Here is a 27,099-nt window from a genome sequence, read left to right on the forward strand (position 1 = left end):
CATTAATACATAAATTATAGATAATTTATGCATTATTAATCTTCGACGAATTAATTATGGTCATATTGCATGCAAGTTCTCAGGAAATTTGAAAATTTCACATATTTATTTTAATTATTTACACTGATATACAAATAAAACTACAGTTATCGATAGTTATAGTACATACCTAGTTCACAACGAAAAAGAATATAAAATATCTTATTTTCGGTGTGCTTATAGCCTGCTGACCCAAAATAAGGTCAAAGGTATCTAAAACAATACTTACCGATCTTCATCCAAGGGAAATTTCGCCATAAAATCCCTTATTTCGTGATTTTCTCGAGTGGCTCGGTTGCTACATGTTTCACACTTAGTAAACCGTTTTCTCGCTGGCATTGTAACAAACTCGCTCTTTACTCTGAATAAGGGTTGACTATTTTCGATTTTTTCATTAAATAATAAAGCAATTACACGAAATACCCGAACAAAACATTAAAGCCTTCATAACAAATAAAACAATTAGGCTGACAGTTGACTTGATGTATACTTGACAGAATAAATAGCACTGACGTTTTCTTTTTCTTCGTTGGCAATGATTTGCGAAACAAACTCCATACAAAACTTTTTTTGTTCCTAGTTGCGTCAGCCTGCTCTCATCCACCAATTTGCCGTCAGTCGGATCGACATGTCATTTGAGTAAATTGGTGGAAGAAAAATATAAACTATGCCGACATGCGTGGTCAAGTGTTGTAAGAATTATACAGATCGGACGAAAAAAAGAGATGGGATAACTTTTCATAGGTAAGTTCATCAATTATCATGTTATCGTACGTAAAATCACGATATTTCAATTTCAATTTCTGCGGAACAGGAGTATGACCAGTATCTTGAATAGGGTAATTTCCCGAAAGTAGGATAATTGATGTCCAAACAGCGCGCCAAGCGGGACGTTTTGGAAACTCAAAATTCCATATAAAATGAGACTTAACGCAAACGCGTACGTCACGTTTCGCTATCGAATAAATTTACAGTAAGTGTAGGAGTTGAAAATAGAGTTCCGGTTACTCTGGTTATAATATTAGGTTAGACTTTTTGTTTGCCGCGATATCTATTGTCGAGTAGCATTACTGAGAGTTCCGCTACTCGATGCTAGATGTCGACTGCGTATATAATAAGCATTTTGGTACCAAAACTGATGTAGGGAGTGAGCACTCTATTACTTCTTATTTCTCTATGCTATGACGGAAGTCTGTAATTCCCGTCATACATTACGATTCTTCGACCAGTCAGTTGTTTCAGATACATCTGTACATATCCCTAGCGCCCCAGCGGTCTCAGAAATTATTGATTTCAAAAAGTTTCTTACCTGGGGGTAAAGCCTTAGCCGCAGCCACCATCAGGTCCACGGGCTTCCTCGTATGTTTGATACCCCACAGCCCTCGTGCATCGCTCTGCCCGAGGTATTTCACCTGGAATATTACAATTTCCAAATTTAGAAAATAGAAACTCGTCAAGGGAGGGTACTTCCCAGATACAAATGTGTTCACTAAAATAATTTACTCCACAAGATGGCCCGAAAAATGTTGACAAATATGTTGAATATTTTTCTTACGCCTACGGGTCTTTTACAAAATATTATTAATACCTAAAAGTACAATTATTGAATTAAAACAAAACGTATTATCTTCAAAATATTATCTTAAAGGGTCTAGCAGGCTAAGCGAACTAGAGGTGCCCCCAATGACGGATTTGGTCATTCTTTCAGGTGGTGTACTGGTAAGTCCTAAGAACACTCTATGCTTAATATCAGTCCTCGATATTCTTTTGTTTTCGAGTTATTCAGGATAATATAAAATAATCAGCGTATCATTGAAAGTGGCATATTTTTTTTACTGTTCAAGTTAGATTAACGAAACAAAATTATATTTGACAATAATAAAATAGGCTACAAAATACACATTTTCAACCCACGTGAACGTCATGTACTTATAATTCATTTCATCAAAAAATATTTTATTTTACTTCAGATTTATTTTTTACTTTTCGCGGAGGTACACCTCCAGAAAAAATATGCATGGATAGCCAATAGTACCCGCTACATACACATATAAAAATATTTGCGTAAATCTTCGTGAGTAATGTCAAAAAAAAATTGAATTTTGTGTTAGACATGACACATGGGTTAAAAATGTGTATTTTGTAGCCTATTTTATTATTGTCAAATATAATTTTGTGTCGTTAATCTAACTTGAACAGTTTACAAAATATGCCACTTTAAATGATACGCTGATTATTTTGCATTATCCTGAATAACTCGAAAACAAAAGAAGATCGAGGACTGATATTAAGCATAGAGTGTTCTTAGGACTTGCCAGTACACCACCTGAAAGACTGACCAAATCCGTCGTTGGGGGCACCTCTAGTTCGCTTAGTCTGCTAGATCCTTTAAGACAAACACAAACTTCTGTCAAAATTATCAACCGCCGCAGTAAATATCTTTGTCAAAGGATATTTCATATATTTATTATAAATAAATAAATGGTAAATATTATAGGACATTATTACACAAATTGACTAAGTCCCACAGTAAGCTCAATAAGGCTTGTGTTGTAGGTACCTAGACAACGATATATATAATATATAATTATAAATACTTAAATACATAGAAAACACCCATGACTCAGAAACAAATATCCGTGTTCATCACACAAATATATGCTCTTACCAGGATTTGAACCCGGGACCATCAGCTTCATAGGCAGGGTCACTACCCACTAGGCCAGACCGGTCGTCGTATTATATTAGTATTAACATAGTTTTTAAGTCTTATCTTGTAATACTATAAAAAATGGGACCACTGTTATCTCTAAATAAAGAATTGAAAATTAAAATCCAATATTTGAGCCACCCAGTATTTTATGGCGTTTACTTTTAGACCACTTACGTAAGTAGGTAGTTGAATGTTCTGTTTTGACGTACTTATTACATTGTAATTGAACAACAACAGCCCTTTTATTCCCAATGAAAGTACCTATTTATCAACCATTAGACCGAAAACGGCACACACTTTCTATTGTCGCCTAACGGTCCATATTGTGTGTAATAAGTATGCAAAGCACGTCGCTGGTTCGAAGTGCACTAGCTGCGTTTTGGTGCAAAAAACTTCGATACATAGAAAACACCGATGACATGATGATGCTGAAATAAATACCTATACTAATCCTGTCAGACAGTAAATCGGTACTACAAGCTCTATGCAGCGAGCCAGCGACAAACTTACCTCAGCACTCATAAACGTGTGAAACGGAAAGTTCATTAAATGCTCTGATGAAAAAAAAATATTCCTGGCTGTTAGACAGCATTGATACCCTTAATTTTTGGATCTCTTTTGAAAAGTTCCTTAACTACCACGGTAATAGGTGCCTTTACCCTAATGATTATTTAACTGACTCATAAGTATTGTTATTCTTTAGATAAATATGTAAATACCTATATATGATGCAAATGTATGTACACCTGAAAAGGTAAAGTCTCAGTGTAACGGAATGTGTAATTGTATATTCGACCTGCAATGTAACCTGATTCTTATATACAATAAATAACTTTGAACTTTGAACCCGGGACCATCAGCTTCATACCCACTAAGCTTTAGCGCAAAAACCGAAATTCGCAAATTGCGGAGATCTTTCTCTTTTACTCTTACTAAGACTTAATTAGAGAGACAGAGAAAAATGCCCGCAATTGACGAACTTCGATTTTCGCGGTTATAGCCCAGACCGGTCCCCGAATAGAAAACAAGGTAATTATGCGAATAAAAATAATTACGCAATATACATTAAAAAAAAAACAAATCGGTTCAGAACTGACGGAGTTCTGAAGTAACAAACATACAAAAAAATACGGTCAAATTGATAACCTCCTTTTTTGAAGTCGGTTAAAAATAATAAATTGCCTTATTTATACTTTATACCATCCGCGGTAATCTGATCAAATATAATATTAAAATGATATTATACTACATACGTATCTATATCGAAATAAACTAAACCGACCTAAACCTTAATATTGTTTTTTATTGCCAGTAAAAGACTGTGATATTATAACAGGCCGGTTTCCCTGTTTTTACGCTCGACACACACATTCACAATTATGACAAGCCGATCAGCCATCAGTTGGACAGTGCAGTGCAAATGTGTCGACAAAATAATTAAAATAGAACTTCTTAATTATGCCGTCTTGCGTAGTAAAGTGCTGCAAAAATGATACCGGCCGAAAGAATAAATCCAACGGAGTAACTTTTCACCTGTAAGTTAATTTTATCACGTTATTATTGTATGAAATCAGTATATCAATGTTGTTTACAAGCTAATAAACGCGATTGCAGTGTGACCAGTAAGTATAGAATAGGGTAATTTCCCGAAGGTAGGGTAAATTAAATATTTCTTTTGAATCATAATGTACATATGAGTTATATATTTCAACATTATCATGTTTTACTTCTTCATTAGGGTAATTGTAATTTCCCTAAAATTAGGAGATTTAAGACGATCCTGTGATTTATCTTTTCGATAATTATTGTTTTTTTTGTTTATCTCAAATAGGTACACTACCGAAGTAAAGTTTTTCTGAAGTATTGTTTTAAAGAGATTGCACACGGCGCATGTAGCTATTTTTATATATTTTGTTACCTGAGAACTCCGTCATTTCTGAACTGTATTGTTTATTTATTTATTTAATGTTTTTTTGTTACTCTTAAGCCTCCTCCAGAATATGCGCGTGAATCGCGGCGCGACTTCGCGGAGCGAACATACCGCGACGTTGACCTAGACTCCACACTCGCACAACTTCACGGCGATTTCGCAGTTTGGTTCGCGACAAGATGGCGCCGAAGCGTCAGGTGATCGGATTTAGTTTGCGGCAAAGCACTGATTCAAACTGGGAACTGTCAAATTGATTTTTGGTTGATCAAGTTCGCACCCAATATAACCAAGTAGCCGCCATAGAAGGTTATAACATTTCAGATTAACCGACTCGTGAGCGAATCGCGGCGCGAAGTCTTGCAGACTTGCAAGTTCGCGCTTCGCATCTCCTTTGACGCGGGCCAAATACCGACAAAAAACGGGGAATAAGGCGCGAAGGCGTGAACAATCTGCGAAATCTATGCGAGGGCCCTCCACACTCACGTTCGCGGCTTCGCGCCTCGATTCGCGCACGAGTGTGGAGGGCCCTTTACTTTGGAGAGTCATCTTTGTCAGAAGAGAAAAAGCCGCGAAATTCATAATGTGTGTGGGAGATTGATCCTTCGCGCCTACATTTTTAAAATTTGCCGCATTTTTCTACTGATAATACTGGCTTGCCAGAGTATATGTATGTGTCCAAATATTTTGATGAAGTGGACCATCATTATCATCATCATCATCATCTTCATACCTTATACGCACATCAGAGGGCCTACCGAGATCAACGAAGTTCGCAAACGGGCATCTTTCTCTGTCAGTCTATTTACGCCTTAATTGGAGTAAAAGAGAAATATCCCCGCAATTTGTGAATTTCGGTTTTCGCGGTAGGCCCTCAGACCTTATTGTTTCATTTTATTTCAAAGTGAAATTTCAGGGTTCATAAAGATGATAAATATTGGACAAATCGTCTTGTCAAAATAATAAGAAAATGCAGATATGACAACGATTGGGTTCCTTCCAAATCAAGTGTGATCTGCAGTGTACATTTTGATGATAATGACTTTTATACAACAAAACATGGACGTCGATACCTTGTCAATAACGCATTGCCAAAAAAGGTATAAAACAATATTATATTTTTATAATTCCGGGTGACCCTAAGGCTGGCTCATTCCTAGGCCAAAGTATAGGCATATCGCCATTCAAGGAGGGAACGTAGCCAGCCTTATGGGCACCCTTCCGCAGGAGACAAACCTGGGGGACTTTTTATAGGAGGGGGTTTTTTAATATTCTTATTTACGTTTCTTATTTTATTACATTTAATTTAGTTAGTTTATATTACTGATTATTAATAGTGCAAGTTAATCATTAATATCAGTAATTCCTGAAAAGTAATTCTATGTTATTTTAAGGCAGGGTTATATTTATTTATCATTCTATCTTTATTTCAGTTTTTGGAGTTATCGAGCCGCCAAGAAGGAACCATAGTTGTAACAAATTGTTTTCAAACGGTTTGTTTTATGTTTTTATTGCATGATTATAGAGCCAGCCCAAGATAAGTTGACAGCGATTTTGATAGCCCACCCTGTGCAAGTGTTAAGTAAAAGTCATAATTTCATAGAAGTTTGACGTTTGAAATGACGCATGCACCGTTTGGGTTGCCAAAATCGCTGCCAACTTATCTTGGTCTGACTATATGTTCGTTATCCAAGATTCTGCTACAATACTATGGAGTGTGGAATTAAGAGGTGTGACATCTCTTATGGTAGAACTGTTGCAAAAGTGTCCAGCTGTTAGCTATAAATAATAGTTCCAAATCTCTCCAGAGTATCGCTAGAGTAGCTAAGAACCTAGGCGCTATTGACGGAGTGAAGTGCGCTGTCTATGATTTGATTTTTTTGTTCAAGTATTCTAGGTATTGTAGCGCCACCTATTTAAGATTTTTTGATGACACTTTTTGGTACATTTACCTTTCGTAGTTAATACGTTGGTGCCCAATAGTAATGAAAGTTAATTATCTGTTTCAGAATATATTAGTATCAACAATAGAACCTGCGGAATTAAATCCTAGTGTCGTGAAATTAGAGCAACTTCACACTTCTGGCCACTATGACACTTCACCCGAATTATTACCTGAAGTAATATTATATTGTATTAATAATGATACTTTAATATATTAAAAGGAGTCGCTCAGGTTTTTTTACGTCGAAAATTGCTAGACATGTTTTGCTCTATAACGAAGCGCTTAAACTGAAGCCAGGCTTTAGCAGGCCGATGCAGACAGGCTGTTGACTGTTGGCTCTGGCTCCTCGTTGTTGAGCGAAATATGTTGATTTTTTCAACGTAAAAAACTTAAGTGGCTCAGAAATCAGAAATCAGAAATTTTATTTGCTTAAAACATGGTCAGTACAAAGGTATTATAACAGAGGTATTAAGTTTCACATGTTTTGTCAGTAAAGACATGCAAATATATAAACTTATTCTAAACTATTATTACCAAACCATAATCAATTTATTAATTAACATAGGTACTTAATAGCTACGGGCAATTTCATTTCTCTTCAAGAATTCGTTAACAGAGTAAAAACATTCCTCTAGCAACCATTGTGAAAGTTTCCTTTTCAGTTCCCCTAAGGACAAGTTTTTGAAACTACTACGAGAGAGTTTTAATATATTGAATATGTTTTCCAATGCTTAAATGTTTCAGTCGTATGACTATTTCTATATTTGTAGCCAAAGCTGGAGCTAGAGAACACATTCATACAGGAAGAACAGACTTCCAACCTGGAATGTACCATAGATTTACAAGGGGTAAGTGTCTCCAAGATTTTGTTTTTAGTTCTAATTCACATTTTGTGACATAAATATATAATTGAATATGTCGCAAGTGGGAACTTGTGAAACGCCGTGAAATTGCAGACAGTATTTAATAAATATCGTTAAAGGCCATGTTGATTGTCCTACTATACTCAGTAAAATTTCCTTCACTATTCCCTCGAGAAGGTTAAAGCACTTTCGTTCCATTAGTATTATTAACCAGGCTTCCACTAAATATAGGAAAAACAGTTTTTTTTGTGCAGGGCAGGCATGAGTTTAAATAAAGCTTTACTCAATTTAGACTGACATATTTAGTGATAGCATTTCAGTAATAAGAAATAAATTAATTGAATTTTATATGGGTGATACTTCTAGCGCAGGTTCGGGCTCGGCTTACTAATACTATGTAGTTACATAGGTACGCAAGTTTCGTAGGTACATTTAGATTTTATTGTATTTTGGATTCTCGTTATGTTTTGTACAGTCAGTGGTGGAAGTGCATGGCTACTTTATGAATGAATTCCATTCCTTATGTGTCCATGCAGTTTTGCAGCTTGCTGTACACATTAACCTTGGCTTGTGTGGGTAACTGAACTGTAATTATATTTGATCTTTGGTATATTTAATTTTTTATAAGTGAGAACCTGTTATTGGCTCTGAATTTCTATTGTATCTTATAGAAATGTTTAATGCTGTTGGTTTTCCATGTATATAATTAAAAATATATATATTCGTAGCCAAAGCTGGAGCCAGAGAGCACATTCATAGAGGAAGAACAAATTTCCATCTCGGAAACTACCATAGGTTTACAAGAGGTAAGTGTCTCCAAGAGTTTTTTTAAATTCTTACACACATTTTGCGACAGGAATATATAATTGAATATGTCAGAGTGTCACCAAAGTTTTTTTTAATTAAAAATGATACGTAACGTTTATATCACCATAATGTTTTATTATTTCATTTGTATGACTTAGTACGTCTATATTTGTAGCCAAAGCTGGAGCCAGAGAGCACATTCATAGAGGAAGAACAAATTTCCATCTCGGAAACTACCATAGGTTTACAAGAGGTAAGTGTCTCCAAGAGATTTTTTAAATTCTAAGACACATTTTGCGAGAGGAATATATAATTGAATATGTCAGAGTGTCACCAAAGTTTTTTTAAATTAAAAATGATACGTAACGTTTATATCACCATAATGTTTTATTATTTCATTTGTATGACTTAGTACGTCTATATTTGTAGCCAAAGCTGGAGCCAGAGAGCACATTCATAGAGGAAGAACAAATTTCCATCTCGGAAACTACCATAGGTTTACAAGAGGTCAGTGTCTCCGAGTTTTTTTTTAATTCTAAGACACATTTTGCGAGAGGAATATAATATAATTGAATATGTCTGAGTGTCACCGATTTTTTTTAAATTAAGTATGATACGTAAGGTTTATATTGCGTTTATACATTTGTATGACTTAGTATTTCTATATTTGTAGCCAAAACTAGAGTCGGACAGCACATTCATAGAGGAAGAACAAACTTCCATCTCGGAAACTACCATAGCTTTACCACAAGTAAGTGTCTAATAATAATCAGGGTGTCTTTTTTACTCTAAGCCATACTTGGCGAGATAAATATATAGGTCACATTGACCAACATTTACTACGTCTAAGTGATAAATAAATGAATTGACTGTTACATACGATATGACACATCAGATATCGATGGAAGAGCCCAATTTTCGAGTATTGGGAGTTTGTCTCAAAGTTGATCAGTATGGCTTCTTTACTTACCTCGCATTTGGCCAAGTGTTGTAAAACCGTATTTACAATAAATCCATGACAAATAATAAAACACTTGTTTTATATATCGCTTTTATATTCCTTACAGAGTTCGTGCATAGCTATGGTACCTGCTACGAACAAACCTTCACCAACACAATCATTTGTACCTTTCAGAAATTTGGCGTTTTTACAACAAGTGGTATGTTCCATAAATATATTTGTGTTCCATAAATACAGGTTATTCGTGTAAAGATACAAGCAAATCTCGTGCTTATGGTAAGCGTCAAATTAGTACCTTTGACTAGACTTCGAAAGATTTTACGAGTGCTGTTAAGTGGTAAGCCAAAATGGTCTTAGGAGACCCTCCCTAACTTTTTATTTGATGAACATTGGTAATCACGTGGAACAAATGTACAGTCGGTGGTCGGTGACAATAACGAAAATTTGGACAAATATTACTTCAATCCAATCGATTCCATTTCTATTCAAGACCAGAAGCTTCTTATAGACCAAGATGAGGTTAGGGCACTAGAAAAGCCACACATGACAAAAAATGCTTTTCATACGGCAGGTGGCAACCAAATCCCACTAATTACTACCTAAAGTTCAGAGCCATACTGAACCGTAGTAGTACGGAAACTAGGTTGATTTTCGTTTAGTTTTTTTTTTTTTTTTTTGTGGTTTTGTTGTCACCTGGCGATACATTAAGGGCCTATTTAACAATGTCTAAGTAAAGTTTTGAAATTAACTGCCAGATTAAACTTCATACATAACCTAGCACTTTATGTACCAGTTTAGCTTATTTGAAAGATTGTGTAACGCCAACGATGACTTTATTCGTCAGATAAGTGGCAAGTAGCTTATTCAGCACTTTACTTGGATATTGTGAAACAGGCCCTAACGTAGCGGCTTACATGTGCGAATAACTCGCGAACGCGAAGCGGCGCGGTTCGGCGGCCCACGGCATTCGCGTTCGCAACGAGATCGCCCACGTGGGAGACTTCCATAGGTATCAAAGGAATTTCAAACGCGCCGCGCCGCGCCGCTTGGCGTTCGCGAGTTATTCGCTTACGTAAGCCGCTGCGTAAATGTACATGGTTAACTCTTTTTTTACGCCATTTAAAAAACCACTCATATTTATTTTATAGTTTTAAATAACGGGGTGTAGTGTAGTTTCCTAGCTGGATAGAAGAAATTGAGTCATATATCTATATTATCTATTACTACTATTATTGATCATATTACTTTCTATATTTTTAGAAGCCTGTTGAAGAAGCGTCAGATATTAATATTGAAAATCCTTTATCTGTTCTATACCCTCCCAAGGAACAATTTATTAAAGAAGCTTTTATCAAGAAAGAAATTACAATTAGAAAACTACGGCAGCAATTAAGGTCTGCCAACCAAAGAATCAAACGACTGCAGTCAAAGAATGAAACTTTAAAAGAATTTATTAGAAGTTTTAAGAAAAATGTATTAAACAGAAAATAAAAAAGTATTAATAAAGAATTTGTCTTTTATTTAACTCTCCAGCAACATGCGCCGTGTGCAATTAAAATTTATTTTGCATTTAGAATGTATAGTTCGGCCAGGGACTACCTCATTTCAAATATAGAGTTAATCATACTGGCATTGTCTAACGCTAGTACTAGCTCCGAAAAGAAAGTGATGGGTATAGTTATTTTTTTGTTCTTATTTACTGACAAATTGCCAGACTATAAGTATGAATTACGGAATAGACTTACTCGTACATCCAAAATTTTCAGACGAGACTGTATATGTATTATATATACAGTCACGTCTGAAAATATCGATACGAAAAATGTGCCAAAAATATGTATACACTACCATAATATATGGGCAATAAAGTCGTGTATACCTATTTTTGGCACTTTTTTTCGTATCGATATTTTCAGACGTGACCGTACATACGTTGCAGTGTAATAAATTGTCATGTGACGCTGCCTCATATTGTCACTGCAAAACAAAAAATATGTTCAGAATCGGGAAGAATGTTTAGTGACATGGTATCACACGGTCGCCTACACGCACACGTTCGAACCGTTCGCCATTAATATGTTACAGGCTTCTGAACTAACCTCGCATATGCTTCGGCCCTACGCGGATCTCAGTCTTCGACCTATGCAATAGCGATGGTCCACACCACGTCACAGAATAAGTAATAGTATACTTGGTCAAGCAAATCTTGTCAGTAGCAAGAGGCGGCAAATTTGAGAAATGGCGGGTTAAAATCGCGCGTCATCTGTGTGTTATCTGTGGAATGTGGATAGTAAAGGACAGCCATCATGGTTGTTTACATTCCGATTCGTTGCTATTTCAAGAGAAATTTCAGCTGTCACCATTAAATACCAATATATTAAATAAGCTTGTGCATGTCAAGGTGCCTACAATATACAATCACGCTCGTTGATCGTATAAATTTGTAAAATTTGAGGTTATGATAATTACATGTTTTGGTTCGATGTAGGTTTGCTGCTTTTCTTAGCGCAATGCCAACGTAATACTGCTTTTTGAGTGTTGCCCTACTTGGCTTTGCTGTACATTGCTACTGACATACTTTGCTTGACAGACTATATTATCAATTTATCATACAGAACGGCCACGCATCGCCCCGCCCCGACTCTAATTACCTCGCCCCTCGACAGTAATCTGGCGGACTTCTGGCGTCCCCATAGGACTTATTACAGCCAGTCCAGACGAAGACAACTTTCGCACAATCTGATTAAATTGCCTCATCAAATCAGGTGGTGTGAACATGGGCGTAGGCAGGTACAGGCAGGGGTGGGGGTGAGCTCAAATTTTACAACTATATTTCGAAATACAACTTTCTATCATTTTTAGACCACACATAGATCGTACACATCTTTTTTGGGCGTCTAACCGTTAGTATGTGCGTTTAGGGGCAGTTTTTTATTTCGTGCGCGCGAATCTCACCATAAATCTAAAATTGGTGATTAAATTGTATACGTGTGCACACTAGATGAGATTGACACCATTTTTTTCCTGATCAAATCGGTCGATTTGATCATCCCATCTGACCTTTACATCCATTCCATCTTGCCGAAGGACACCTTGCGATCGGAAGCGATGACGGGCCCGATGACTCTTGCAAGGATCGTTTTTCGTCCAATATACAACAGTGATAATCCTCCACTGGCTTCGTCAAAAATGTACAAGATAAAATCTGCAGCAAGCTTGTCCAAAAACCTAACGCTACTTACGCCGTCATATTATACCCGAGACGACACGTACCCGGGGCAAAAGTTCCAAAAATACTGCCCGCATTACCGTGCTGTACTGCCAGTGATATTTGCTGGATCAGGTATAAGCCAGAACGGGGACCCCAACCTAGCTCTCTTAACCCCTGCCCCAGATTATTTTTAAAAGCTTTTAGAACACAGAGTTGTTTATTTGCAAATCTTACTAAGTATAAAGATTATTGTAAAAAGGTACTTTTCTTAGACATCTTAAAATAATGCCAACTGTATTATTAAGCTAATGTTATTATAAATCTACGATATCATATGAAAAACCGCACAGATATTTAAACCGAACTATACACCATAAAGCGAAATAATTAGACCACAGCCGCCATATTGTATAGGCCGGATGTGACGTCACAACTGATGCATGGTAGATTAGAACCGTATATCCCAGGAACAAATGGTGAGATTAGTGTTAAATGACCTCGTGTGTAACGGGGTTTGAGGTGACTATAGATGGTAGGATCAACTATACTTGCCGCAAAATTAACTGGCTACTGAGATCATAATGCTATCTCCTTTACCCTTGTTTAGACCAACCAAGAGTGAAAGAGGTGGCATTATGACCTGACTCGCCATTTAGTTTTGCGCCAAGTATAGATATGTTATTCGCGTCTGCCCGTGAGGGACAGAACATAGCAATGCGCCAAATTAAAGACACGTTTTAACATTCCTGACAACATACCAAAAACAACCTACGTAATTTGGTCTGGTTATTTGTTGCCCACCATAAACCATACTAAAATTTACGGGGAATAAAAAAAATGAGACTGTGACAAGGACAAACAATCATAGCGAAGCGCTATCTCTGCTCCCCCTACTAAAAGTTCCATAAGAGCATCTCGTTCGGTCATCTGCCCGCTCTACTATTTCATCTCTATACTTCTTGTACCTCTATGGAGGCAAGGCGTCCATGTGACTTAACGGCCTGTATCGTGAAAACTGCGCAGTGTGAGTGGGAGTGCTCCGAGGAATTCTTCGCTTCTTTCCACCATCGAACAATTGTACGTATCGGGTTGCAAAGGTAAGCTGGGATACAGTATATATTTTTGATATAATCGCAAACTTAAACCAGACGTAGATTCTAGCTATAAAACAATTCTGAACTTTTTTTAAATTTAGTCTTAGGCCGGGGTCGTTTTTACCCGCCGCCCGCGTCCGACAGCGGCCCGCCGCCCGCGGCGTCTGAATGGTATGTTCGGGAATGCTCGGGAGTGGTCGTTTTCGCCCGCCGCGTGGGAGACGCCGATGGTTGACTGGTAGAGAATGCCTTAAGACATTAAGTCCACCATTTGTACTTATTTTTGATTGTGCAATAAATTTTAAATAATAATAATACCCTGGCGTGCCTAAAAAGTGGACTTGCCCCAGCTTTCCCAGCGCGAATACACACAGGTGTGAGCCAATGGGGCAACAGAGCGGAACTCTTTTAATCGGTTACGCGTTTTTGAACTTCGTCATATTATCGTACCTTTTGGCATAAAGGTGACTAGCAAAAGATGACTCATGGTACAGTGGCTATGATAAAACAAGCGGTATAATAAGTATTAATAAAGTGTTAGGTGCTTATTCACTTGTAAGCAAAAAATAACATTGCTTTTATGACGACCAGTCTGGCCTAGTGGGTAGTCACCCTTCCTATGAAGCCGATGGTTCCGGGTTCAAATCCTGATAAGGACATTTAGTTGTGTGATGAACACAGATATTTGTTATTGAGTCATGGGTGTTTTCTATGTATTTAAGTATTTATAAATATTTATATATTATATATATCGTTGTTTAAGTACCCACAACACAAGCCTTCATGAGCTTACTGTGGGACTTAGTCAATTTGTGTAATAATGTCCTATAATATTTATTTATTATTTTATTTTATGTATAAAACTTTTCAAGCCTTAATAATTTAATTCTTATTTTATCCATTTCTCAGAGACACCTACAAACCTGTGAGAAATTGATAAAATGTAAATTAAATACAAAAAAAAAGAAAAGTGTACAAAAGGCAAAGTGATATACGTACAAGATGTTGACTACGAAATAACCCGCGTTTTGGTAAGAAAACTGATGTATGGAGTTAGCACTCTTTCCTTATACATATATTATAATCTCTATGGTACCATTTAATTTAAAGCTAACTTATCAAACGTTATCACAAAATAGAATTTTTTTTTAGCTCTAATTAAACTGTTGAAAAAAACAACTTTACATAGGTACCCGATACTTTACTTATTGTGTATAAGCGGCAGAATATCAACAATACCTAATAGATTGTTAACCAAGGGATGAAATGATGTTTTTAACCCGAGTTAAACACTACTTTTCATTTCGAATACGAGGAAAGTAACAGTTATTTGTGTTACGGGGGCAATTGCGGGACATTGGCGTGTGTCAGTGACGTATCTATCTATACAGAGTGAATTTAAAAAATTACCTGGAATGATATCGGCAGATCCTCCACGACAACAGGTCCCTCATTTTCCGCCATTTTGTTTCAGTTTTTCTTGTAGCTCACGGTAAGTCTATCCGAAAATCCATTATTTAATATGTACCTGGAAACAATAAAAACAGAGTTGATATATACATTTTGTAAAGCATTTTAAATCTACCGTTTAAGGTATCATAATCCCACATAGTCTTTACATTTACACATAGGTACTTGTAAAGTTTTAGGAGAGATTATAGGTATCTTATAAAAATATTAGGTACCTACAGTATTATGTGCCAAACATGACCAGTTGGGCTAAGATAGTCAGGGAAAATCGAAGTTCATAAATTGCGGGCATTTCTCTCTCTCACTATAATTACGTCTTAATAAGAGTAAAGGAGAAAGATTCCCGCAATTTGCGAATTTCGGTTTTCGCGGTAGGCCCCCTGCTCTTTATCATTTGTCATCGTGCCTGTCACGTTCTAACGTTTTAGGTTTCCCTCGAAAAACGGTTATTTTTAAACCGGTTTTTATAAGAACAGTTCTTGTCAAACCCGGATTAGAGCAATAAAAACCGGTTTCTTCCTATGTCGGTATTATATCTATGTTTACGGGGCACAGGCCGCCCGGCCGTTTCGTCGCTCATCGAATAAACCGGTTTTGTTTAGATTACAATAAAGTTCTTAAAATGTTCGCGTTCTTATAAAACTTTGGATGAAAACCGAAATAAACCGGTATATTATAAACCAGTTCCGAGTCTTGATCTACGATTCGTTAAAAAATACTTCGAAACGTGTCTGGCAACATCAGTCACACCCAATAAACTTAAGTAACAGCGTGTTTTGCAAATGTAAGTTGCAAAAGTCAGTAAAACCACTAGACTGTATCCATAAGGGTCTCGCCGCAAAGGGCAACTTTACCGGCCCCGTGGGAACAAATAACAGGTTTTATGACCTGGATGTAGAATATACAAGACACCTGGTATCTATGATAATAGAATGTTTTTATTCCAACCAAAGTGTATCGTAACCGTCTGGTTGACGTAACTGGTGACCGAAGAGCTGGTGGCTTCCTCGCACAACGTATCAGTATTGCGATACAAATGCCGCCAGCATCCTTGGTATAATACCTCAAGGGCCTTTTTTTTTATACCACGACGGTGGCAAACAAGCATACGGCCCGCCTGATGGTAAGCAGTCACCGCAGCCTATGGACGCCTGCAACTCCAGAGGTATTACATGCGCGTTGCCGACCCTTTAAAAATCTGTAAACTCCTTTTTTGAAGAACCCCATACTGTAGACCCTCGGCCTATTTTATAGTATTTTATGCATCAGTTGTATAAGAAGGGTCAAAAAAGGCGAGTGGCGTGAGTTACAATGTGAGCCGGAGCCGAAGGCGTAGGCGAACATTGTAAAGGAATACGCCACGAGAATTTTTTGACCTACTTATACAACGTTGCATACAATATTTTTCCTACGAGTCAACAAAAATAAATCTTAATTTAGGTAAACAAATTACAGCAAAAGTATATAGCCAAGACGCGCGAGCATACCTTGTTACGCGCCCGGCCCGCCCCCGGCCGCGGCCGGCCGGTCGGCGACACCTCCTCGTAACTCATGAGGCCCTGGTACTTGCTACTTGCTAAATTAATTTTTTGGACAGTTTTTTCTCAATTTTGGCCACCGTAGCCTACGGAGACTAACAAGCAACGCTAAGCGGTCTTCGTAGTCTATGGGTGTTGCTATATTACGGGTGTCACATGCGTGTTTCTGACTTATGACGTAATTATTTTTACTATGCAACCAAATGAATATTTTGTAAGTTGGCATCAATGCACTTAGTTTAAAACTGTATTCGTTTTGGTTTTGTTAGGTTGGTAGCCATTAATCGCAGTAACATTATAGCTTATAAAAGCACAAGAGCTTTTATGAGGAATAGACAATATAGACTTTTCTTGAAATCTTTTATGTATGTTCTTATATTCGTGTTAATGAATGCATAAATGACAGATAACAGTAGAGGAGTAGGAAAAATATAGAATAATCGTCTGTATATATCCATTATGTCATTGGAAATAAAATGTTATTATCATCGACAAAAAAAAAACAAAGTGGCAGATCTGAATGTAGGTAACTGTGATAATTTACCATAATCTTATCAAATTAGAGTCCATTTTCGGAATTCCCCGACAATCCTTGCCTCATGTAAAACAGCTAATGGGTATGGTATAAAGCGAAATAAATATAAAACGTGTTCAGAAGGGCTAATATGGTCGGTTCTTTATCATTTGTCGCCATGCCTGTCACGTTCTAACAAGTATGTAAGGGCGAAAGTGACGGGCATAGTGACAAGTGATTAAAATGGAACCATGCTGCCACCGCAGGTTCTAAATTTCATTAAAATGTAGCTTAAAGTTTTCGAGTAAAAGGGGTCACAGACAGCCATTACGTATAGACAGACGGACACGACAAAGCTATAAGGGTTCCGTTTTTGCCATTTTGGTTACGGAATCCTAAAAACCGGCCAAGTGTGTGTCGGGTCACGTATAATGGAAGACCGCACCTTCATCACCTTCATACGACATGAAAAAGCGATAGGTACATACAAATGGGCGTACCTTATGTACGTTTTTCTTTTGTGAATGTACAGTCATTACAGTGACATGTATCCACCACCAAACAGAATTGGAAATAGAGGATTGTCAAAGAAAACTTTGTAGCCATAGTAAATTTACTACCATCTACCGACACGTTAAAACTTTTAGAATGTCATTTGACTTTGATCTTGAGATGGGACAGTGCATTAATTATACACTGGGCCTCCCAACATCTTTGTTTAGGTACTAACATAGTAATTTAAGTATATTTGTAACTAACGAAATATGGATTGTGTGGTCCGAAATATATATATTTTTTAATACTTTCACGGATGTGTTAAATTTGTTAAATATCAAAAAGTGGCCCCAATAAATAGATAGAAGGCCAAAGGTATGGCGACATCGTTTCGAGCGATAAGATTATGACGCCACTTTTTGAAATTTATCACATATCAGTGAAAGAATAAGGGGTATCCTGCTTTTTCGCCGAAAATTGTAATGCCGAATTTCACTTGCCAACCAAATTTTTCGCAGACGTTTTAGTTGGCATAATAACTTTTACCAAATAATTATTTCGCAAACATTTCATTTCCCAACCCCATAGTTGGGAAATGAAAATTGCGTACTAGGTTGGGTTAGGTTAGGTTGGATTATGTAAAGTTGGGAAATGAAATTCGCCCAAATGAAATTTCTGCGAAAAGTTGGTTGGCGGCAAAAATTTCACATTCGGCAATATAATTTTCGACGAAAAGGCAGAGAACCAGAATAAGGATCAAAGTCAAATGGAATTCTAAAAGTTGTAATCATGTAGCAAAAGATGGCAGTAAATTTACGTGGCTACAAAGTTTTCTTTGACAATACACCTCTATTTTTTTTAACGACCGGTCTGGCCGAGTGGGTAGTGACCCTGCCTACGAAGCTGATGGTCCCGGGTTTAAATCCTGGTAAGGGCATGTATTCATGTGATGAGCATGGATATTTGTTCCTGAGTCATGGGTGTTTTCTATGTATTTAAGTATTTATATATGTATTATATATATCGTTGTCTAAGTACCCTCAACACAAGCCTTATTGAGCTTACTGTGGGACTTAGTCAATTTGTGTAGGTAATAATGTCCTATAATATTTATTTATTTATTTAAAATTGTCTTTGCCACCACTTAAAAATCTTTACTTGATTTTTAATTGAACTTCAAATAATATCTGATCAATATCGAATCATGTTTATACTCGTAATTTCACAATTCGAACTCGTCTCTACGCATTACGCATCTGGCACCTGTCCAACGGTCCCACAACTGTTCCAACCCCAAACCTAGCAGGTGGGGTGTTACCGAAAATACTGTGATCATTCTTTATTACAAATAATGTTACGTAAAGTTAATGTATTTGTGTGATAAGCACTTTATTACAAATTATTTTACGTAAAATATTTGTTCCTGAGTCATGGATATTTTTATGTATTTGAGTATTTGTGTATTATACATATCGTTATCTGAGTACTCACAAGACAAGCTTTCTTGAGCTTACCATAGGACTTAGTCAATTTGTGTAAGAATGTCCCAAATTTAAGTCCAATAGCAATGGTAAATCATGTAAACAACTATTAAGGCATTTATTAGCATCTGCCAAACCTAAAAGTTTTACGATGGTTGTTTTTATTTTATTATATTAAAAATTTACATGTATTTTAACCAATACTTGATATAAATAAAAGGTTTGTACACTGTTCATTAATATATAGCTTAAAAACACTAACATAATCTTGACACTAAGAATAATGACCTAAAGTCTCAATTAATACCAGTTGGTGGTAGACTATAAAAGTTGTATTTTCCCACGGGGACGGCAAAGTTGACTTTTGAGGCGAGATCTTATGGAATTACAGTCGCCATCAGATATATCGGAGCGGCCAGGGTGCTCACATATATCTGAACACGCGCTCTAACGCCTTGGCAATAGAGGCGTGTTCAGATATTAGTGAGCACCTTGGCCGCTCTGATATATCTGATGGCGATTGTACACTGTTAATAAACTGGAGTACGCGATTAAGAAGAAATGAAGGTAAATTCGTTTGTTTAGGTACGTTACTTGCAACTTCTATTCTAGACTTCACATTATACAAGGTGCCCGTGTGATTGCGAGAGATTTTAACGGTGCATTCCTGCATTCCAACAGAAGCAAAAAAAATTATATGACTTTTAGTGAAATTCGACAAAAAAAAATTGTGTTTTTTCTCCTTTTTTTGAACACTCCTGTACATAAAACGTAATTTTTATTGATAAACACAACCTAAAATTAACTAAAAAGTTTTTATTTATTTGGGGACGGCCTCTCGAATACATTTTTTTAATTTTTCGATGTCAATCAATAGGTATGTCCAGACTAGACCTCAAAGTGGCAATACCGCAGTCAAAATGTGTTTTGTACCGACTTATGGCGAAAGGATGATTTCGAAAAACATTTAATTATCTCTGAAACTAGGCCTAATCCAGAAAATTTTATATGACATTTTAGTTTCTAAATATTACCAGGAATGCACCGTTAAAATCTCTTGCAATGCTCACGGGCACCTTGTAGAGTTAGACCAAGATAATTTCATAATTTCATAGAACTTCGATTAAAATAACACTTGCACAGTCTGTGCTATCAAAATCGCTACAGACTTAGGTATCTTGGTCTAAATCTACTCTAGTATAATGTAATTTTGTCTTGTAGTCGAAATAGAATCGAACCAAACTAACTTTGCATCGGCTTTTGCAATGACAATGTGTGAAACTTTTTTCTCCTATTAAGATCATAAGAGCTCGTGATTCTAAATACGGGTACGGTACGGGGGATCCGGGTCCTATTGGATCCGGGTCCTATTGGATCCGGGTCCTATTGGATCCGGGTCCTATTGGATCCGGGTCCTATTGGACACGGGTCGTATTGGGTACGGTCTTGGTAGCTCAGATGACAGAGCACTGTAATACTGATCTAGTAGTCGTGGGTTCAGGTCGCATCCAAGACAATTTATTTCTAAGCTTAATAGCATCATTCACAGATGTATCTGCTTGTTAAAAAATATTTAAGAAATAATATTTAAAAATACGAACAAAAAAAAATTGTGTACAATTTTCAAAATTCAAAAATTTATTCTGCAGGTAGGCCTCAAAGGGCTCTTTAAAAGTTGTATTACTGATTTATAGTAACATCATAAAGTGACATGAAACATACATTAGTACAGTCAGCGTCAAATACTTTGTAGCCACCAAAGTAGCCAAATAGTTCGGTACACCATATAGTTAGTATGGTGTACCGAACTATTTGGCCACTTTGACTGCTACAAAGTATTCGACGCTGACTGTACATTACGATACAAGTGCGAAAAATAGGAAATTCAAAACGAGTGGCGATTAATTAAAACACTACCGAAGGAGGGAGGGGATTAACACTTTGTTATTGCGTGACACTACACACTTTGTTATTGCAAAGTCTAAGGAGTTAGCTTGGTTCGAATCTATATACCAGGCGGGCCGTATGCTTGTTTGCCAACGTCGTAGTATAAAAAATACCTATTGTGTGTGTTTTTATACCACATAATAAACTCAGTAAACCATAATAATATGTTCTTGGATTCTTATCTTTTGCCTACTATAATAAATGTATGCATTTCGCAAAAGTGACACACTTCTCTACTATGTAGTAAAACACTTGAGCAAATACTTAACAATTTCAAAATGGACAACACATTGTTGTGTATTCGCTAGTTAATAACTTTTCCTACTCCTCTACTGTTATCTGTCATTTATGCATTCATTAACACGAATATAAGAACATACATAAAAGATTTCAAGAAAGTCTGTATTGTCTATTCCTCATAAAAGCTCTTGTGCTTTTATAAGCTATAACGTTACTGCGATTAATGGCTACCAACCTAACAAAACCAAAACGAATACAGTTTTAAACTAAGTGCATTGCTGCCAACTTACAAAATATTCATTTGGTTGCATAGTAAAAATAATTACTTCATAAGTCAGAAATACGCATGTGACACCCGTAATATAGCAACACCCATAGACTACGAAGACCGCTTAGCGTTGCTTGTTAGTCTCCGGCCAAAATTGAGAAAAACTGTCCAAAATATTAATTTAGCAAGTAGCAAGTACCAGGGCCTCATGAGTTACGAGGTGTCGCTGACCGGCCGGCCGCGGCCCGGGGCGGGCCGGGCGCGTAACAAGGTATGCTCGCGCGTCTGGGCTATATACTTTTGCTGTAATTTGTTTACCTAAATTAAGATTTATTTTTGTTGACTCGTAGGAAAAATATTGTATGCAACGTTGTATAAGTAGGTCAAAAAATTCTCGTGGCGTATTCCTTTACAATGTTCGCCTACGCCTTCGGCTCCGGCTCACATTGTAACTCACGCCACTCGCCTTTTTTGACCCTTCTTATACAACTGTTGCATAAAATACTATTACAATCGTTGTCTAGCAAAAAATCCTAGTTAGGCAAAGTATCGTATTTGGGTAATTTCGTATGTCGGATAATTCTGAAAATCTGATGAAATTTCATAAAAGGGACTCTCCCTTTTCGGTATTATCCGACGGTTCATAATAACCCGAATACACCTTAAGGGGCTGTCACCCAATGTCCTTGAAATTGATGTTACTTAAACAGTTTTTTAAGGAAGACTATTTGTTTTAGTCAAGTAAGAAAAATATATGTTCATATTAATTATATTTCAAAGACCGTGGTTGTACTCGATACATGATTGAACGAAATCGGCTCGATAGAAAATAATTGCAAAGATTGGTCTTAAAATCACAATTAAACGGTTCTATGTCTTTATTGTTTTGACTTATGGGTCTGCAATTAAAATCACAATTTCGAAACATTTATATCTAAACCGCTAACGAGTAAAATATTACACTAATAATGCACTTTTTTTTATTTAAATATTTTTCTTATTATTCCCTTGCCCAGGCCCAGTAACATGCGACAGTGCTATCTCATTTACTCCGATACAAATAGACAGTGTGCGCGCTTTAGGTATTGACAGCCTCTTAAGAGGAAATACCAGCTGAACCTCTTCTCAGATATAAGAATTTATTTCCGTGGCGCTTCTTGCTTAAAATTCTCAGAAATCTAGGTTTCGTTCGTTCTCGATAGTTTCCTCCTCGAAAACTCAACCAATTGTAATAACATTTTGGGAACGGAATAAGAAATAAATTATCTGTGTCTGACCGTATACCTAGATTTTTGTGTTTATTGTTGCCGATTTGTACGCTAGGCGTCTGTTTACGGCGCATTTATTTAGCCATTTTTAGCGCTTTTTAAAGTAACCTAGTTCTTTTAAAAATAAGAATATCAAAAAAGCGGCCAAGTGCGAGTCGGACTCGCGCATGAAGGGTTCCGTACCATTTATGACGCATTAAAAAAAATCTACTTACTAGATCTTGTTCAACATTTTACCACTTTGGACACACATTTTTACCACTTTGGAAGTGTCTCTCGCGCAAACTATTCAGTTTAGAAAAAAATTATATTAGAAACCTCAATATCATTTTTGAAGACCTATCCATAGATACCCCACACACGGGTTTGATGAAAAAAGATTTTTTGAGTTTCAGTTCTAAGTATGGAGAACCCCCAAAATTTATTGTTTTTTTTATTTCTATTTTTGTGTGAACATCTTAATGCGGTTCATAGAATACATCCACTTACTAAGTTTGAACAGTATAGCTCTTATAGTTTCGGAAAAAAGTGGCTGTGACATAATCGGACAGACAGACGGACATGACGAATCTATAAGGGTTCCGTTTCTTGCCATTTGGCTACGGAACCCTAAAAAGGCAAAACGTACAGACACAGATACTGGTTATATAGATCTAATATTAAAAAAATATTCATCGGGAGCCAAAATCCAGACAGGAAAATGTCGAGAACGTTACAGTCTTGCCTACGGGTACATGTTTTTTAGGGTTCCGTACCCAAAGGGTAAAACGGGACCCTATTACTAAGACTCCGCTGTCCTTCCGTCCGTCCGTCCGTCTGTCACCAGGCTGTATCTCATGAACCGTGATAGCTAGACAGTTGAAATTTTCACAGATGTATTTCTGTTGCAGCTATAACAACAAATACTAAAAAGTACGGAACCCTCGGTGGGAGAGTCCGACTCGCACTTGTCCGGTTTTTTTTAGACGAATACGTTAGAGCCAAATATACCTATGCGTTATTAGAGCTCAACGAGGGCAACGTGCATGTAACACCTCTGGAGTTGCAGGCGTCCATAGGCTACGGAGACTGGTTACCATCAGTCGGGCCGTATGCTTGTTTGCCACCGACGTTGCATTATGGTTTTTACAGTTTACATATACAGACACGATGCAATCGATGATTTGATTTTTGTACCTACTCATTCGTAACCCCGTCTTCGATGTTGCAAATCATTAAAAATAAGTGTACTGTGTAAGTGTGTGTATCTGCCCTAGGGAACCCTAATTTCGCCATTGGTGCCCAACTTCATCTGAAGAATATTAAAAAAAAATAATTTTACCAAAAAATAAATGTTCATTGAAGAAAAGAGCTGCGTGAAAATAAAGTAAAAACTACATACCTATTTTAAAATACCATAACTTCGCCACCGGTCCCTAACTTCGCTAAATATTTTTAGGTAGGTCTAAAATAATTCGGATTTCATTACGTTTATGATATTGAATGTCATATATATTTCGCAAATTTTGTAATTAGTTAAGATAAGGATAATATCCATTACACGACGAAAAATTTAGCTATATATACTTCATAGGTATATGCAACTATATCTTTATCAAAAGCGTCCCAGCAAATATGTATTTTATTAAGCTGTATATAAGAGCTATTTAGAGTTGACGTAGATTTGTTATCATAGTGATAGCAGGTGATAAGACAGATAAGTCTATCTTTGTTGGTTTAGTCAATGATTTTATGTGATAAAATATAGATAATATCATTAAATGTCCTTTAGTCTACCTTTGTGACCTGGGCAATAATAAGTACGTACTTGTAGGTACATGTACACCGTGGGGCAATTAAACCCGACAGATTTTAGCCACGCATTCCTGAGGTCATAAGGAGCAAAAAATGTTATATGAGTTTTGGCCATATTCGCTAAAAAACGTATTTTTTTCTTTTATAAGATCGCATTTCAGGAAACTTTGTATGACATTTATTTATTATTTATGTATTCATTTACTATTTACACAGCATTACAGTCTTACACTGTTAAACGACACAATTGAATACTACGAAGTATCACTAAGACATAACATAACACATAATAATAACCCCCCTCACAACACCCCCCCACCCTCACCGATCCTTTTTTATCGAAGATGTTTTTTTTAGTGTTATAAAAATTAAGGTATCTTTAGGTAGAAAATGCGATAAAAATCAATGATTTTGAAATCCATTAATAAAAAAAAAGCAATACCAAATCGTGATTGATACTCGTATCTTTATGCAATACTGAATTTTAAATACATAATACCTACCATATAACCTACGAAAGCAATAATCGTTAAGTTGACGTAATTTACGAGTGTTAACTGGAAAACACCAATAAAATACTTACATTAAAAAAACAATCCAACACTAAGACTTCTTAAAAGTATAAAAACACTGGCCACCAAAAATACAACACATAAAAGTAAAAATTAAAAACAAAACTTTACGCGGGAAACGTCCACTTCGCTACGCGGTACAAAAGTGAATACGAAATTGAATTTTCAAAATCGGAACAAAGAGTAACCGTTGTTAATTGGTCTGTGAAATTGTATAAAAATCGCCTTTTTCTCTCTATATTTGTACGAAGAGAGAGCGGGAAGGAAGACCAAGTTATAATAGCCAGTACTTTACGTGCTACATGTAGAATGCTGTGGTGTCGTATGAAATTGGGTCGTAATGCATTGAGTTAAGATTGGATTTTTAAAATATGGGTGCATAGATTAGTATGCCGATTACGTATATGTTTTAGTCCAGTAGTGATAAGATATACAGCATGATGTAAATTTTGATAGGATTATGGTACGTGCAAGTATTTTTGTTTAAAACAAAGTGTAAATAAAATTTTGTTTTAGGTACAAGACTATTTATAGTGTAACCAATTCTCAATTAACTAATAGTTTATTAAATAAAATAAATAAAACATAATGTACCTGTCTGTGGATGTTTGCATAAATGTATAATTACGAAACGTGTTTTGAAATCATGAAATTACTGAATTTTTATCACCTAATCGACCACTCCGATATTTTCGTGTTTGGGCTATATTATATGATGTTTCATTTTAAAATCTCTGGAATTTAAAGGGTTCCATACGTTTTTTCGCTATTTTTATAAATGTTTAGTATGTATTATTCATGACATTGTACTGACTTACGTAAGAGCCGTTTGAGATCTACTCTACTTTGAGAATTCATTTTTGAATTTTGAATTTTAGGCATATTTTTTCTTTGCTACCAATGTGGAAAAATAACAACAAACCTACACAAATATAATAACCTATGCTATTTATGTATGTGCATTCGAATCATTATTTCTGAACATCTATCACTCACTGCATCACCCCCTCACACTTGCTTTTTAGGGTTCCGTACCCAAAGGGTAAAACGGGACCCTATTACTAAGACTCCGCTGTCCGTCCGTCTTACTGTCTGTCCGTCTGTCACCAGGCTATATCTCATGGACCGTGATAGCTACACAATTGAAATTTTCACAGATGATGTATTTCTGTTGCCGCTATAACAACAAATACTAAAAAACAGAATAAAATAAATATTTAGGGGGCCTCCCAATACAACAAACGCCATTTTTGCCGTTTTTATAGATAATGGTACGGAACCCTTAGTGCGCGACTCCGACTCGCACTTGGTCGTTTTTTTTTTGCCTTTTCTCCCTTAAAGACGACGTGCGAATCGTATGCATGCGCCTATACTGTATCATTTAAAAAAATCTTACCGGGACCGGGATTCGAACCCGTAAACCTCCTTCTTAGTAGGCAACTAGGTTAGCAAATCGTTAAATTTATCCTCTTTTGTCCCCTTTTCCAAACCCCCTGTACCAACGTTACACCTGTGTGAGTGCCCACCTGTTACACCCGTGCATGTGTGCGCGCGTATGGATATTGTGTGTCGTAGGTGATGCGTGAAGGAGGGAAGGTTGCTCCACTTTATAATGCTATACATATTAGGGGCCGTTTCCATATTGCTTTTTGCTCATCATAGTGACATTTATTTTATTTTATTGGTATTCAGGATAACAACAGCCGTAAATATAACTAAACAATTATAAATGCTTACATAAAAGAAGACCAATGACAGTCATCCATTAAATTGCAATACGTAACAAAGTAAAAAAACAAAACAAAAAAAAAAAAACGACGAATATGTACAATATACTCACAAATGCTCGAAACCTTAAAAAAACATACCGGTCGTAAAATATGTACATGTCAAGTATGACATAGCTGGCATCGCTCCGAGGAATAATTAGTAAGTAAGTAAATAAGTAAATA

At 36.5% G+C, this 27,099-nt stretch overlaps 2 protein-coding genes across 5 annotated transcripts in view; one reads left to right on the forward strand and one right to left on the reverse strand.

The window, feature by feature from the left end:
* The window catches only part of LOC133532265 (uncharacterized), a 42,191-nt gene extending 16,813 nt beyond the window's left edge, over nucleotides 1-25,378 (reverse strand). Inside the window, exons 1-3 of the mRNA XM_061870860.1 lie at nucleotides 25,159-25,378; nucleotides 14,971-15,088; nucleotides 1,349-1,451 (exon numbers count right to left, since the gene is read on the reverse strand). Coding sequence (XP_061726844.1) covers nucleotides 1,349-1,451; nucleotides 14,971-15,024 — 157 coding nt within the window. The 5' untranslated portion in view covers nucleotides 15,025-15,088; nucleotides 25,159-25,378. The remainder of the gene's footprint in view (nucleotides 1-1,348; nucleotides 1,452-14,970; nucleotides 15,089-25,158) is intronic.
* On the forward strand, nucleotides 81-10,789 carry LOC133532264 (THAP domain-containing protein 5-like). Of its 4 annotated transcripts, none has more exons than XM_061870857.1 (11): nucleotides 81-783; nucleotides 5,596-5,779; nucleotides 6,113-6,172; nucleotides 6,689-6,799; nucleotides 7,395-7,472; nucleotides 8,216-8,293; nucleotides 8,470-8,547; nucleotides 8,724-8,801; nucleotides 8,968-9,045; nucleotides 9,362-9,454; nucleotides 10,516-10,788. In XM_061870857.1, exons 1-11 carry the CDS (start codon nucleotides 707-709, stop codon nucleotides 10,744-10,746), a joined length of 1,146 nt encoding a protein of 381 aa, XP_061726841.1. In that variant the 5' UTR covers nucleotides 81-706; the 3' UTR covers nucleotides 10,747-10,788. The 4 variants fall into 4 exon arrangements, with proteins under 4 accessions (XP_061726841.1, XP_061726842.1, XP_061726843.1 ...); XM_061870856.1 differs by lacking the exon at nucleotides 81-783 and adding an exon at nucleotides 4,128-4,287; XM_061870858.1 differs by lacking the exons at nucleotides 81-783; nucleotides 8,724-8,801 and adding an exon at nucleotides 3,959-4,287 and having other exon boundaries at nucleotides 10,516-10,789.
* Nucleotides 25,379-27,099: the final 1,721 nt, after the last annotated feature.

The sequence above is a fragment of the Cydia pomonella genome, chromosome 26 (assembly GCF_033807575.1).
Source record: "Cydia pomonella isolate Wapato2018A chromosome 26, ilCydPomo1, whole genome shotgun sequence".
Taxonomy (NCBI): Eukaryota; Metazoa; Arthropoda; class Insecta; order Lepidoptera; family Tortricidae; genus Cydia; species Cydia pomonella.

Excerpts from the sequence above, each read along its gene's own strand:
- LOC133532264 (XM_061870857.1), top strand. The coding sequence starts at position 707 with ATGCCGACATGCGTGGTCAAGTGTTGTAAGAATTATACAGATCGGACG. Across the intron at positions 5,780-6,112 it reads ATAACGCATTGCCAAAAAAG|TTTTTGGAGTTATCGAGCCG; the intron begins GTATAAAACAAT and ends TCTTTATTTCAG. Across the intron at positions 7,473-8,215 it reads GTACCATAGATTTACAAGGG|CCAAAGCTGGAGCCAGAGAG; the intron begins GTAAGTGTCTCC and ends ATATATTCGTAG.